Consider the following 14,811-nt stretch of genomic DNA (forward strand, 5'->3'; position numbering starts at 1 on the left):
CAATAATTGCATAATTTATAGTTGTATATAGTATTTTCCCTCTACTGAACTTTGTTTTGTCCATATTAAAATCTGTATTAAAATAAAATGTTTTTTAATGAACTAAATAGAAATTCTTGACCAAACAGAACAACAACAAAATCAACTGGCACACCGACGTTAATGTTTTTTAAATGTGTAAACAGTAATTTCCTATAAGCTGTCAACTAGGAGCTAACGACATAGGCAGATATGCTCTTAAAAGTTCATAGCAGTAAAGAGGAAGGAAATTAAATGTCAGAGTGCTATATATATTTTTTCTAACTTTACTTCCAGGCTGCATTTGTCTTTTTGACCCGAGCAAGAAACATCTCATCTAAATGCCTCTACAATACTTTACTTCCTCAAAAGGAATTTGACAAGCCACCCTCTTCCCTACTGGGGAAAGAAACCCGTGGGTTACAGAAAGCGCAATATAATTTTATTGTTTTACCACTACCATCAGTATCACATTTTATTCACTCAGTTTTCACCTGCATTTATATCAGAGGCTGGCTGTGTCAAAATATTATAAACATCCATGTTTCAGTTTGCTTTGTGATGCCACCAACATTGAAGTTTGATCTTTAATAACAAAAATAATAATAAAAATAAAAAAAAAACACCCCCCCCCCCCCATGGATTACATGTATATAAAAGACAGATTACAAGCCACTGCAGACTTTACAATGTGTTAACAGTATTTCCTGTGCCCATCAATATTAATTTTGGATAATACTTTTAAGGACCTGCCTTGACCTTGTTTTTTTTCCTCCCTCTGAACAGAAAATGGGGGTTAATATTTTTTGTTTAAATGTACAATCAATATCCATGGGAACAAGAAGCACCTTTAACAAAATATGGGAAGGCAAAGGGCACACTGCATGCGGCATCGCGGGATTGGTCACTCGTGCCTGTGGTTCTTTTTGCCGATTGGTTCTTAACTCTCAATAAGCTTCTCCCCTTTTGCCTGCGGAGTCTGCGATGCCTCTCTCCACGGGAACCACGGCGACGGCCAAGTCACATGAATATAAACGACGCAGAGGTGGTTCTCAAAACTGTGAAGGCAAAAACCATGTGGTGAAATACAACTGCAGTGGTTGGTCATAGCGTCAGCATGCTGACGACTTTATCTCCGGCTAATAAGACACATTCAACAAATTAAGAAAGAAAAAAAAAAGAAATGTATACATTTTTCAGGAACTCCTCAGCAACGATTCGGGCACGGGCGTTGACAGCTAGCTTCATCTCACTAATCTCCTTGTCAATCTCCTCCATGAAATGGATGACGAAGTCCACCAGTTTATGTTTGTACATCTGCTCCGTGTGGAAGTTGGTGATGAGGAAGCTGATGTCATAGCCCTGATGAGTGAGAACATAAGGGGATATGAAATGCTGCCACAGTCATAATGCTGCATGAGCTCACTCTTATGCGTTTGTGCCTAAACATTTTTGCACAAATAAATAAAATTAACATTCCTTTCTGAAATTTGGATTGTAGGTCTAATGTGATGTTATTAATCCAATAATTCTTTGTGTCTTCGTCCCGCGTCTCTCACCTCCACAGGTTTCCTTCTCAGAATGTAGAAATTTTCCGCTCTCATCATCATGAAACGCATGAATTTATGGCACAGGATCTTCTCGATCTCATCTGCCTGTATGGAACATCATGGCCTTTTTACTGAGGTCTAAAACTGGTTCATGAACATGTCTAGCACAGCTCCATGCTGCCTGAGGAATACTCTCAGTGCATAAATACAAAAATCACTGCAGAACAAGTTAAATTTCTTACCTGCTTGACAGCGATGCTGATCCGCACTGAATTAATGGAACCCTCTATCAGAACCTTCTCTTTATCATTGCGGCTGATCACCACTGGCTGCAATAGTAGCTCTTTGCTGCTCCTATAATGAGAGATCAACTTGTAAGAATAATGTTATGTCAGTCACCACACCACTGAATGAAGCGAACTGCATGTTTAATCTGAAAAGCCACCTTAACGTCCCATCTACTTAAATAAATGCCTATCTCTGAATGACTCACCTAACCTCTACCTCTGGTTTGTTGTGCCGTTCCACCACTTGACTGGAGAAGTTCTCCAAACACAGGGCTGCTTGCAAGGTGGCGCGCACTGCGTTCAGGTATGGACGCAAAGTCGCCGTCTGGTAAAATAAAAAATCAGGTAAAAAAGTCAAACGGTGCTTGTTGGACCTTGTGAAGTGAATAACCTGACCAGACGGAGTTCTCAAACATTCAGATCTGGACTGCCGGTGCAGCTAATGTCTTCCTGGTTACTGTTCCGATCGCATGAACAGCACTAGTTACTAATACACCCAGTTATGGTAACAGGGTTGATTTGAACAGCACTAGTTACTAATACACCCAGTTATGGTAACAGGGTTGATTTGAACAGCACTAGTTACTAATACACCCAGTTATGGTAACAGGGTTGATTTGAACAGCACTAGTTACTAATACACCCAGTTATGGTAACAGGTTTGATGAGGTGAAGCGTCTGTCTCTAGCGCACATCTTTCATTTGTCGATGACAGGGAGCAACACTGTAATCACCTAATCACTTAGCTGACAAACGCGAATGAATTCAACCCAAATCACTCAAAGAACTGGTATGGTAATGCTGCAATTCAGATTTTACAAGATGCATGTTGTCTACGAAACCAGTAGAGTAACGTTTATAATATATATTGAGTATTTGTCCCGACATGCATGCTAGCTAAGTAGCGTTAGCGCGCTAGCAGTAGCACAAATACGGACTTGGGCATGAATGTACTAGTTGGCTACCTACATCATTCGACCTCAGCTACGTTCAACCATATAGTATGTGGTCTAATAATCACGAATAGCATGGCTACTGAATTTCAACTCAACGATCAATCCCAAGGCAGAAATAAAATATCAACATTGGCGGTTTGATAAAGGAGAAAATATCTTACCATCTTCGAGGTCTTTTGAGGAAGGCGGAAGTATTTACGTCACGTTGCGAGGAGACGCCCTCGTGCGCTTCCGGCCTCCGTCTCTATCTATGTAGTATCGGCGCACACCGCAGTCTTTGCTGGACTTTACAGGCTATATAACGAGAACAAATAATACAACAGTTTGTATAATACCCGCGGCAGTTGTCTATACAGAAGCACACATATTAAAAATTGTGCCAAACGTAATAGAATGGTAAACAGCTCGATAAGTAACTACTTGAAGAAAATCATCCCCGCAATTACTCACATTACGGTAACACTGGCAGGGACAAACTTACCTTGATTCGCGTTTTCTTCCATATATGGCCAGTAGTCAGATATTTTCAATTTGTTTGTGTTTAAGGATGCAGTGTATCAATTTACTTTTTCGGAGATGTCCTGATTAATATGAATTATTAGATGAAAACATCACTGTCGCATTTTGCTTAAGTAACTTAGCGTTATTGCTTTTAAATGGTTGAGTCACAGCTGTGATAGGAACGTACCATTTCGGAATTCTTAGCATTCATATAGGGGCATCATTCTTTGATACTGTCAAAGTTTACTGAGAATGAGAAAACAAATCATGAAATGCATACGCACCTTGCTTGTCATTTTCTCTACAGTCCATAAAGTCTACATTACTTGACTATGAAGTCTTATTAGAATGCGCCACACGTCCCCCATTCCCCTAAATGGTATAGTCAGTAATGGATGCCCCTTCTAGGAGGTAAATAATAATGTCGATATTTTGAATAAATTCTTGTAAGGGATGGTGAATTTACATACCTCTCTATAGCCAAATTGTCGAAACCAAACCAAATATATTTCGGGTTTCACACATTCGTAGTGAATAAGAAACCGGTTTATCGTTGATGGTTTTACTTGCACACGCCAGCTAGAACGAACGTAGTTTAGCTATGCTAGCTAACTGGCGTTGGCCATCTCCACGTACCTGCTGCATAACCGTTATTGTGTTGTCGTATGAATACTAGCACATTTTGTGGGGTTAGGTGTTACTCGACAGTTTACAAAACTCTCATAAAACCACAGCCTATCAAAAAAGCTGTATACAATTTGGCGTTAGCTTACTTGCTGACTAGCTAACTGGTTAGCTGGGAAACTCCTCGCCGCGTTGCGGTTATCGTTGCAATTATGTGTGCTCAGATTTACAAATGTAATCACTTGGTTATGAAAAGTCACACTGACTAGTTCATACGATATTTTAACTTCTGAATCACCGATCTAAGAATACATAAGGCTGTATGTTTTTTGTAGTCCATTAAATGACGATTATTGTTCCCCTCGCAGTTCCAGTGACCTGTAACTGAGAGGATGAGTGAACTGAAGGACTGTCCCCCACTCAAGTACTATGACTTTAAGCCAGTGGAACATGTGAAAGTGTGTCCACGCTATACTGCTGTGTTGGGCCGTTCAGAGGACGATGGCATTGGGATTGAAGAGCTGGATACGCTGCAGTTGGAGCTGGAGACCCTACTCTCCTCAGCTAGCCGCCGACTTAGAGCACTGGAAGAGCAGAGGCAGGTCAGTCAGATCCTTGGGAACTTGTTCGCAACTGTCTCTTAACTCTATCAGTCTCTGCATTTTATCTTTCTCTTCTTCCACCCTCTTTACAGCTTGGCTTTCATTCTTACCCACTATGTCTCCAACTCTTGATTTTCTCTATCCTTTCTTTCTTTTTTCACGTTTTCCAGCCCATGACAGTACTGAACTTACTTTTGCTCTTTCCAAATAGATTCTGACAGATTGGCAGGACAAAAAAGGTGACAAAAGGTTTCTAAAGCTAAGCAAAGATGCAGATCTCTCTGCCTCCTCTCGTCATCCCAAGCCTAAGAAGCAAAAGTTGGAGGGTAAAGCTGGTCATGGGCCCGGACCCGGCCCCGGTAGGCCAAAGTCCAAGAACCTGCAACCCAAAGTTCAGGAATATGAATTCAGTGAGGATCCACAGGACATACCCCGCAACCCCAAAAATGACGCACCTAACAGGTCGGCAGGAATTCCAATAATGACTCATTTCATTAGTTAATAGTTCATGAAGATAGCATTATATAGAATGAAAATTACAACTAAAACTTGTTCTTAAACTCAGACTCCTGTATCAGTGTACATAATATAAATGTGGGTGCTTGTGTTTCAGATTCTGGGCGTCAGTGGAACCCTACTGTGCAGACATCACCAATGAAGAGATCAGAGTTCTTGAAGAGCTTCTAAAACCCCCTGAAGATGAAGGAGAGTACTACAAGGTAACTCCACCAATAAAGCAGTTTATCAAAGCAGTTTATGTAAAAAAAAGAAGCAAGCAATCTAATCTCCTAAACCCAGATGAGGGCCAAATGAATCCAGCAGGGATTAACTTAGATTGTACCAAGTCGGTTTGGTTCGGTTTGAAATCTTGGTAAAAGGCTGTGTGTTATACCTGATTAAATTCACACTGAGGTGTATGTTTGGGTGTATGTGTGTGTGTGTGTGTGTGTGTGTGTGTGTGTGTGTGTGTCTCCATGTTTGTCTGTCTGTCAGATTCCAGCTCTGGGAAAGCACTATTCTCAGCGCTGGGCTCAGGAGGACATGCTAGAGGAGCAGAGAGAGGGAGCACGAGCCAATGACAAGAAGAAAAGCCTCTTGGGTCCCCTTTCTGAGATAGATGCCAAAGGTAGCTCTCACATGGACATTCTTTTCCATGGATATCAGAGAATGTGGCTTTGGAAGCCTCTTCTTTGAATACCAAGCGACTTACTGCAACACCTCTGTTGTCATAACACCAAGCTGTGATTTTATAGTATGTCCTCTCTGAGGCACAAATGAAAATACATCATTTTATTTATGTAGAATTAAAAAACAAAAGTTTAGGAAGTTGTTTACAGAAAATTTATGGAATACATTCTTGTGGTGTTCAGAAAATTTTCTGTCTGTACGAAACTGCATGAACCTGTTTTGGTCTTTGCAGATGTGGATGCCCTCCTGAAGAAGTCTGAAGCCCAGCATGAGGAGGACGGTTGTCCATTTGGCCCCCTGACACAGCGCCTGCTGCAAGCCCTGGTGGAGGTGGGTCATCTGCATACAACACACTGACCTGCTTCAACTCGAAAAACGGCTCTGGTTGGGAAGCGCCCTTTGTTGGTGCTGTTGTGATTCATAAGCCGTTTTTGTTTCAGCACCAAAACCCTTAGCAGTTTTTTACTTTTAAAGTAAGAAATTCCCAATCTCAAGTCTTTGGTGATCCAGGGTAATTGAACACTACAGAATAGACTTTTGGGAGCTGAACAAAAGCAACCTCTAAGTCACTGTAAATAATGTTTTCCATTAAAACTAATGTTAATTTGACTGGTTTCAATGAATGGGTTCTCTTGCAGGAGAATATTATATCCCCCATGGAGGACTCCCCCATCCCAGATATCCCGGTTAAGGATGAGGGGGCAGGAACATCACCCCGCAGCCAGGGAAAACCTTTCAGGTACACGTGGCCCATAGCTTCTCTGTGGAGAGAGTATACGTGTCAGTGTTCGGGAAAGGAATCGAGGTGTGTGGAATATGAGCATAGCCAGCAGTAAATTCCTCACCTCGCTCAAAGCATTCTGTAATCACTGCTCCAACTTTATATAACCCCTCAGTACTGGTTATATTTGGTTCATTTTTTTTATTTTTGTAATCCTGAATTTAAAGTGACACATTGAAAGCTGTTGATGTCAGTTTAAAAGCTGTTTAAATATAAAAATTTAAAACGAATGCACATTTTTGCATGGTAATTGTGGTGTCCAAGCCAAAAGACCTGAATTGCAGAGTCCAGCTATTCTTGGAGGTAACCATGCTGTGCATGTCTTTGTCTCTCCCTCCATCCCGGCAGTGTGCCCCACACACGATCACTGGAGGCTCGAATTAAGGAAGAGCTGGTGTCTCATGGCCTGCTGGACTCTGAGGAACGGCAGGGTACCGCGGGAGACTCTGAGGACGAGGTGCTAGCGGAGCTCCAGAAGAGGCAGACGGAACTCAAGGCTTTGAGTGCCCGCAACCGTACACGCAAGCAGGAGCTGCTTCAGTGAGATGGGCCACCAACACATCTTATTTAATCCCTTTTAATTACAACTGCGTTAATAATACTTTGATTTCATGGATTTCATTTAAAGAATTCAGTTAGACAATCAAAACATTACTATTTTGTTTCTGGAACTCTCCGAATGTAACAAGGAGCAATAATCTCTTAACTTCTTTCACCTTTACTTAAGTCCCATAAAGTGCTGAAACATGGATTGTTTCCTTACTAAATAATAGATCACTTAAACATCCAACCTGAATCTCAAGTTCCTAGTTTGATCAGAGGCTTATTTCCAAAGCCAGATCCCCTGGCAGTTCTTATTTTGGTGATGTATCATCTCCCATCTTGGGTGTGCCTGCTGTGTGGTTCTCTAGGTCTACGATTTCTCAACATTTGTGTCTGTTTGGTCCACAGCTTGGCACGGGAGGAGATGAGGAAGCAGGAGCTTCGCCAGCGGGTCCGAGTTGCCGACAACGAGGTGATGGAGGCCTTCCGACGCATTATGGCTGCCAGACAAAAGAAACGCACCCCGACGAAGAAGGAGAAGGACCAGGCATGGAAAGCACTGAAAGAAAGGGAGAGCATTCTCAAACTGCTGGATGGATAAAACAAACAAAAACATCCACATAACACAGATGGACTGCCCAGCTCTGCACTGACTTGTGTGCTGGTTTGTCCTGGGGACTGGAGTAAATAATAAGGTCAGCCAGCTCACTGGCACCAAGCCAACCAACGATGTGGACCTAGACCAATACCAGGGCTGACTCTAGCCTGGGGAAGACGGCCAGTTAAGACTACTGTATATGCCAACAGTTTGAATGAATGACCATAACACAGAATCACCAAGATGTGATGCAGCACCACAACAGTGTACCCCAAAGATGTTTAACAAATAGAAATTGTTATTCTTCAACAAAATCTAAACTGGACTTGGAAGCTTTCACCTTTTTGTGTATATCTTCGAGCTGAGTTAAAAACCAATAAAATTCCAGGCATTGGCTAGTTTTAAACCAGGTTAAGAACCAGCCCTGAACATTCCCCATTAAACTAGATCGTGTTCACTAAGAAACCGCTCACTGACACTTAACTACTGTGATGAAGCCAATCATGATGGTACCTGAGCTCAGGAGTTCTGTGGGCAAAGCTTCTGAACAAGAGTGCTGACCTGGGATCAGCTCCCCGATTCCCCCCTTAGCCTGTCATACCCCAATGAACAGAACATTGCGAGGAGTGTGAAGCTGATCCTCAAGCGTGCACTCCTATACTGAGCTGATACCCATGAGTCCTGGTGTCTTGCCACATTTGCCTTTTTTGTACAGTTCCCAAATGCAAGCAGTTACCAGCAATGATTGTTACTGTTTCAGTTATATGATAAAATATTTTGCGGGTGCATGTTATTTTGATTACATTTTGTTTATTCGGAATGGACGGATTAGAGAAAATGGACTGCATTGAAATGAAGACATTTATTCCGTCAGAATATTGATGGTGGTTCTCTAAATGGTTAAATGTTTTTTGTTGTTGTTTTTGTAAGCAAAAAGATGGTATTGTCCACCATGGTATTGTCGATTTAGTAAGTTAGTATGTTTCTGGCATTTTGACGTGTGTTACTCTGCGTGTAAACCTATAAAACGTTAATAAATAGGGTGAGCGCTTGTTGGGCGTCATATCGGACAGGTTCGTTACTCCAGGGCTTTGGGGGCCGCTGGCTAACCTAAGCTAGCTGTTTCAAAAAACTAGCTAGCGTTAGCTACCTAGCTCGCCATTCGACAGTGTAGGGAGACCCTGAATAAAACTCTCATTCAAGTAAGTCACTAAATATGAGTCTTGTGTGTATACTTCGTGTATAACGTGCTGCTTGTAAAAAAAAATCGTAAAGCAGCATCAACGCTAGCAAACGAAAGCTAGCGATTAACGATAGATTGGTATGTGTAGCATTAGCTTGGTAGCTCCTTAGCTAGCGGGTGTACTTGGCTAACCTAGTTAGCTAACTGTCAAAAACGTAATCTTTGATTGTAACCTTTGTCGTTTTAAATAAGGCTGACGAACGAACGCTTAGCGATACACTTAAAGATTAAGTCTATGGCAATATCCGCATTGCTAGCTAGTGATGTTAAAAATGAAACATATTAATCAATATAGCTACTCATGCAGATGGCATAGCAGCTCAAATCTGGTCGTAATTTCGCTTTGGCAATCGCAAATAACTGCTGAACCTTTGCCTAATAAGTGCTAGTTAAGTGTTAGTGTTGCTGAACGACCTGTGCTCTATACTGATTTGTTGATGATTATATATATTATGTATTTTTCCTCTTCAGTGACATGTAGGATCTAAAGATGTGCGGAAGAACTGCTTGCACTCTCGCCCCGAATGAGCTGCGGTGCGCCTCCCGTTATCAGAACCGAACCGGGCATCGCCAGCGGCCAAAATGGAGGGACGGCGATGCAGACAAATACAGACCGTCCTACAATAAGAGTCCTCAGTCTTTCAGCCCGGTTCTGCTGTCTAATCGTCACTTTAATAAGGCAAGGTGCTATCAAACAGTCTGTCAGTGATCTCATGCCAGTCTGTGTTCATTTAAAGATACAAGTAAATATTTGCGTTAACACAATGATACTAAAATAAAACAAGAGCTCGTTATAAATCTCTAGCATATATGGCTCTAATTAACACCTGAAATTATTGGTAGGGATTAATTAATGTTAGCCTTGTTCTTGATGTCAGGATGCCCCAGTGGATGAGTGTGTCTTGGCAACGATGCGGTGGGGTCTTGTGCCCGCATGGTTCAAGGAGAGCGACCCCAGCAAGATGCAGTACAGCACCTCCAACTGTCGCAGCGAGAACTTGCTGGAGAAAAAGTCATATAAGGTACAGCCATAGCCAATTCTGCCCATGGTGTTTAGAGTTGGGGGATCGTTTTGTGACTGTGTGCATTTCAAGTTCATTTTGGGCTTCAGGACCCCCTGTTGAAAGGGCAGCGTTGTGTCATTCTGGCCGACGGCTTCTACGAGTGGAGGCGGCACGGGAAAGACAAGCAGCCTTTCTTCATCTATTTCCCCCAGAGCCAGGGAGCACCAGGGCCCAGCCAGCAGTGCACACAGGGAGGGCACAACACACTGAGTGTGAGCCAAGGAGGGAGAGAGGTGAGACAGCTGAATATTGGAACTTTACTAAGCCGGAGGAATGTATTTTAGTGGGAGTGTAATCCTTATATGAGATCATTGACTTCATACACTCACCGGCCACTTTATTAGGTACACCTTGCTACCGCCTTCAGAACTGCCTTAATCCTTTGTGGCATAGATTAAACAAGGTGCTTGAAACATTCCTCAGAAAGTCTGGTCCATATTGACATGATAGCATCACGCTGTTGATGCAGATTTGTCAGCTGCACATCCATGTTGCAAATCTCCTGTTCCACCACATTACAAATGTGCTCTATTGGATTGAGATCTGGTGGCTGTGGAGGCCATTCGAGTACAGTGAACTCGTTGTCATGTTCAAGAAACCAGTCTGACATGATTCCCGCTTTATGACGTGGCACGTAATCCTGCTGGAAGTAGCCATCAGAAGATGGGTTCACTGTGGTCATAAAGGGATGGACATGGTCAGCAACTATAATCGGGTAGGCTGTTGCGTTGACACGACGCTCAATTGGTACTAATTGACCCAAATTGTGCCAGGAAAATATCCCCCACACCATTGCACCACCACCACCAGCCTGATCCATTGATACAAGGCAGGATGGATCCATGCTTTCATGTTGTTTATGCCAAATTTTGATGCCCTACCATCTGAATGTTGCAGCAGATATAGAGACTCATCAGATCAGGCAACGTTTTTCCAATCTTCTATTGTCCAATTTTGGTGAGCCTGACAGGAGTGGCACCCGGCGTGGTCTTCTGCTGCTGTAGCCCATCCGCCTCGAGGTTTGACGTGTTGTGCGTTCAGAGATGCTCTTCTGCATGCCTTGATTGTAACGACTGGTTATTTCAGTTACTGTTGCTGTTCTATCAGCTTGAACCAGTCTGGCCATTCTCCTCTGACCTCTGGCATCAACAAGGCATTTGCACCCACAGAACTGCCACTCACTGGATATTTTCTCTTTTTCAGACCATTCTCTGTAAACCCTAGAGATGGTTGTGTATAAAATCCCAGTAAATCAGCAGTTTCTAAAATACTGTATTCTAAAATACAGACCAGCCCGTGTGGCATCAACTACCATGCCACGTTCAAAGTCACTTAAATCACCTTAAATCACCTCTCTTCCCCATTCCGATTCTCGGTTTGAACTACAGCAGATCGTCTTGGCCATGTCTACATGCCTAAATGCATTGAGTTGCTGCCGGTGGCTGGTGAGTGTAGATCATACAAGGTCTGTTCAGTGCTCTGTTTTGTCTTTGACAGGATGATGATGAGAGCAGCGAGTGGGCAGGATGGCGCCTGCTCACCATCGCAGGGCTGTTTGACTGCTGGTCGCCCCCTGGTGGTGGTGAAGTTCTGTACACTTACACTGTGATCACTGTGGATGCTTCAGAAAACATACAAAACATCCATGACAGGTATACTACAATGTTGAATAAATAGTAAGTGAGCAACAAGTTTAAAGCCTAAAGAGTAGAACAGGGATGTTTCTAAAGAATTTAGTTATAAATAAGTTTTTGAAATTTAGTTTTTAATACATTTAATATTGTTTAGTATTAGATTTATGCATCATTACTGATGTTAATATCACCTTGTATAATGAAGATCAATGTCTACTTTTAAGTGTAAACAAGAGTCTGGCTCCTGTGTGTGTGTGTGTGTGTGTGTGTGTGTGTGACAGAATGCCTGCCATTCTGGAGGGAGAGGAGGAAGTGAGACGATGGCTGGACTTTGGAGAAGTGCGATCACTGGAAGCCCTGAAACTGCTGAAGTCCAAGTCCTGTCTGACCTTTCACCCCGTCTCCTCCCTCGTTAACAACTCCCGCAACAACTCGCCCGAGTGCCTGCAGCCCCTGGACCCTGCCCTCAAGAAGGTACCTGTGTCCTCCGTAGATTCTCAGATGAAAAATCAATAAATGATTGATTTAAATATCAATAAACATCTTGACACATTAATGATATACAGTGATTATAGCTTTCATACTGCTATATAATTATACTAAAAAGGCCCTTTTAAAATTGTATTACACTATTACAGATGTGTTCAACGAAAGCTAAGCATTGTCATGCAAAATATTTAAACTGCCATTTAATTTCAGTTGCAGTAGCTACTGTCATATAATCATTACCACATCTCCACCTTAGTCTCCTTTGTGACTCATGGCTCACTGAACACCTCTCCCTTCAAACGATCTAATCCAGACTCCTGGCTCACTGAACACCTCTCCCTTCAAACTATCTAATCCAGATCCCTGGCTCACTGAACACCTCTCCCTTCAAACTATCTAATCCAGATCCCTGGCTCACTGAACACCTCTCCCTTCAAACGATCTAATCCAGACTCCTGGCTCACTGAACACCTCTCCCTTCAAACGATCTAATCCAGACTCCTGGCTCACTGAACACCTCTCCCTTCAAACTATCTAATCCAGATCCCTGGCTCACTGAACACCTCTCCCTTCAAACTATCTAATCCAGATCCCTGGCTCACTGAACACCTCTCCCTTCAAACTATCTAATCCAGACTCCTGGCTCACTGAACACCTCTCCCTTCACTCTGTCTAATCCAGACTCCTCAGGCCTCTGCCAGCAGTAAGATGCTGATGAGCTGGCTGAAGAGTGGCTCACCCAGGAAGAGGAAAGAACCTGACGATGACACCATGGGAACTGAAGAAAACACACCCTCAGAGAAACAGGCTAAACCCATCGGACCGCTGCAGCAGTGGCTGCTGGGACACGGTGTCTGCAAGAAACCAAGAACTTAGTGATTGTTCAGTCTGTCTCAGGTTTGTTTTTGAACGTGCGACACTGAGCATTACAGCAGATATGTTTCCGGATTTACAATCAGTGTGTTGATTAATCTTGCCTTGCTTGCTGACTCTTAAGTAGATCGCTTTCCCAATAATCAATAACTTAAGCTTGTATGTTCAATTACAGTAAAAATGTGTAAGGTGGGAAGTATTTTACAGCATATGCCACTGCACTAAGACCCATTAGCATCTTATGATCGACTCCTGCTTTGTCCATAGTGAACTGCCTGAACTGGCTAAAAGAACAAACTGTGTGTCTTTGTCTTTTAGATGATGCCAGATGAGCCTCAACACAAACTCCGGTGTTCAGTTAGTACCCGTTACCACCTAGAGCAACAAGACCGGCAAAGGAAGCGCTGGTTCCGTTAACACGCTTCGCTTGCTTGAGCTGAACCGTCTTGAGTGTTGCACTGCAAGAGGAGAAGATCTGAAACACGCAGTTCAACAGTGCCAATCCTCAGGTGTTGTTTGAGCAAGAGATTTGTGGAGCAGGCTGATAGCGGCCAGTTTCCACCATTTCCTCCAGACTGCTCACACTTCACCCTTGAACTCAGCGCGAGTGCAAAAATGGCTGGCATGACCTACAACATTTGTGTTTTATTTATTCTTAGACATTCAGTCCAGACCTTTTCTTTTTAGTCATTTTTCTTAGTAAATGCCATTATACTGTTTACATGTGTTCATGAATCATTATTTTACAAACATTCCAAATAAAGACTTACTACCCACATATCTGTTAAAAAAAACACTGAACAAAACTAGTTTATTCAACAAGGTTTTTTCCTTTTTTTAATTTCATTATTGGAAATACATTAATTTTTAAATGAAGAAAATGTGCTGTAATAAAGGTTTGTCATGAATACTTTGTTTCTTCCCTATTATTGTCTAGTTACTTCTGTGTGTGCGCACATTTGTCCACCTATTAAGGTCAGTTAATAAATGATAACCATAAGAATGATAAAGTTGAATAAACAGTGAAACACTCGAGTGCTTCCTTGCCATCCCAAGATGGAGCAAATTTTTTAAAAAGGAATTGGCTCGTCACTAATCAGATCATTTGCTTACACCCCCCCCCCCCCAAAAAAAAAACGACAGAATTATACCAACTTAACTACACAATAGTACTGTGCTTGGGGACTTATTAGAAAAAATAATACCCCATTGCTGTTCAAGTGCCTGCTTTCCTGCTTTCTTGGTTTGACCATTTAATTTAATACACAGGACCATGAAGCACTCTGCAGACGAGGGACTGGCTATCAGTTGGGAACTGGTCAGACACTAGAGGCAGTGTTCAAAGCAGATGCACTCCAAGGCTAAATAAGGATGCACAGCACTGTCCATATGTGTGAATCGTGTCAGAACACGACCATTGACATAGGATTAGCTTTCGCATCCGAACAATTACAGGAATAAGAACGGGGAAGAACTGACCCAAGGTCAGCAGCCCAGCTTTTAAACTTTACACATATGGGTCTGGGATCAAGCCAAGATATACTCACAGGTACTCAAGGAGAAGCCTTTGGAAGATTTACATGAATGAAAAGCAAATAAAGCAGACAGCATGCTTTCTGGAGTTGCCTAAAATTGTACATGAAGACATCCTTTGAACCAGTTGGAGAGCAAACAGTCCAGATGCTAACAGAGAGCTTTAATACATCCATATATTACACAGCCCCATTGATCTGATGTTGCTTTTTACAGATTCCAGTTATGTGGTGGGTTCATATAAAAAGTCTCAGAAACCATTCAAGTGTTGAGAATTTTAAGGATGAACTGTGTGTGTGTGTGTGTGTGGACGTGTATGAGTTAATG

The 14,811-nt window shown here is 42.4% G+C and overlaps 3 protein-coding genes across 5 annotated transcripts; 2 read left to right on the forward strand and 1 right to left on the reverse strand.

The window, feature by feature from the left end:
• Positions 1 to 438: 438 nt before the first annotated feature.
• Positions 439 to 3,424, reverse strand: arpc4l (actin related protein 2/3 complex, subunit 4, like). Its single transcript, XM_076989253.1, has 7 exons — positions 3,293 to 3,424; positions 2,973 to 3,105; positions 2,062 to 2,180; positions 1,811 to 1,922; positions 1,578 to 1,673; positions 1,210 to 1,380; positions 439 to 1,076 (listed from the first exon to the last, which is right to left on the reverse strand). The coding sequence occupies exons 2-7, from the start codon at positions 2,973 to 2,975 to the stop codon at positions 1,071 to 1,073; spliced, it is 507 nt and encodes a 168-aa protein (XP_076845368.1). The 5' UTR covers positions 2,976 to 3,105; positions 3,293 to 3,424; the 3' UTR covers positions 439 to 1,070.
• A 230-nt stretch (positions 3,425 to 3,654) lies between these two features.
• On the forward strand, positions 3,655 to 8,700 carry tada3l (transcriptional adaptor 3 (NGG1 homolog, yeast)-like). Its single transcript, XM_076989248.1, has 9 exons — positions 3,655 to 3,723; positions 4,305 to 4,538; positions 4,750 to 5,000; positions 5,152 to 5,257; positions 5,532 to 5,664; positions 5,959 to 6,056; positions 6,365 to 6,465; positions 6,856 to 7,047; positions 7,459 to 8,700. Exons 2-9 carry the CDS (start codon positions 4,329 to 4,331, stop codon positions 7,649 to 7,651), a joined length of 1,284 nt encoding a protein of 427 aa, XP_076845363.1. The 5' UTR covers positions 3,655 to 3,723; positions 4,305 to 4,328; the 3' UTR covers positions 7,652 to 8,700.
• A 15-nt stretch (positions 8,701 to 8,715) lies between these two features.
• hmces (5-hydroxymethylcytosine binding, ES cell specific) lies at positions 8,716 to 14,017 on the forward strand. Of its 3 annotated transcripts, none has more exons than XM_076989249.1 (8): positions 8,716 to 8,850; positions 9,363 to 9,570; positions 9,770 to 9,913; positions 10,003 to 10,188; positions 11,453 to 11,607; positions 11,871 to 12,063; positions 12,760 to 12,975; positions 13,270 to 14,017. In XM_076989249.1, exons 2-7 carry the CDS (start codon positions 9,382 to 9,384, stop codon positions 12,952 to 12,954), a joined length of 1,062 nt encoding a protein of 353 aa, XP_076845364.1. In that variant the 5' UTR covers positions 8,716 to 8,850; positions 9,363 to 9,381; the 3' UTR covers positions 12,955 to 12,975; positions 13,270 to 14,017. The 3 variants fall into 3 exon arrangements, with proteins under 3 accessions (XP_076845364.1, XP_076845365.1, XP_076845366.1); XM_076989250.1 differs by having other exon boundaries at positions 10,108 to 10,188; XM_076989251.1 differs by lacking the exon at positions 10,003 to 10,188.
• Positions 14,018 to 14,811: the final 794 nt, after the last annotated feature.

Source organism: Brachyhypopomus gauderio, unplaced genomic scaffold (assembly GCF_052324685.1).
Source record: "Brachyhypopomus gauderio isolate BG-103 unplaced genomic scaffold, BGAUD_0.2 sc66, whole genome shotgun sequence".
In the NCBI taxonomy this organism is placed as follows: domain Eukaryota; kingdom Metazoa; phylum Chordata; class Actinopteri; order Gymnotiformes; family Hypopomidae; genus Brachyhypopomus; species Brachyhypopomus gauderio.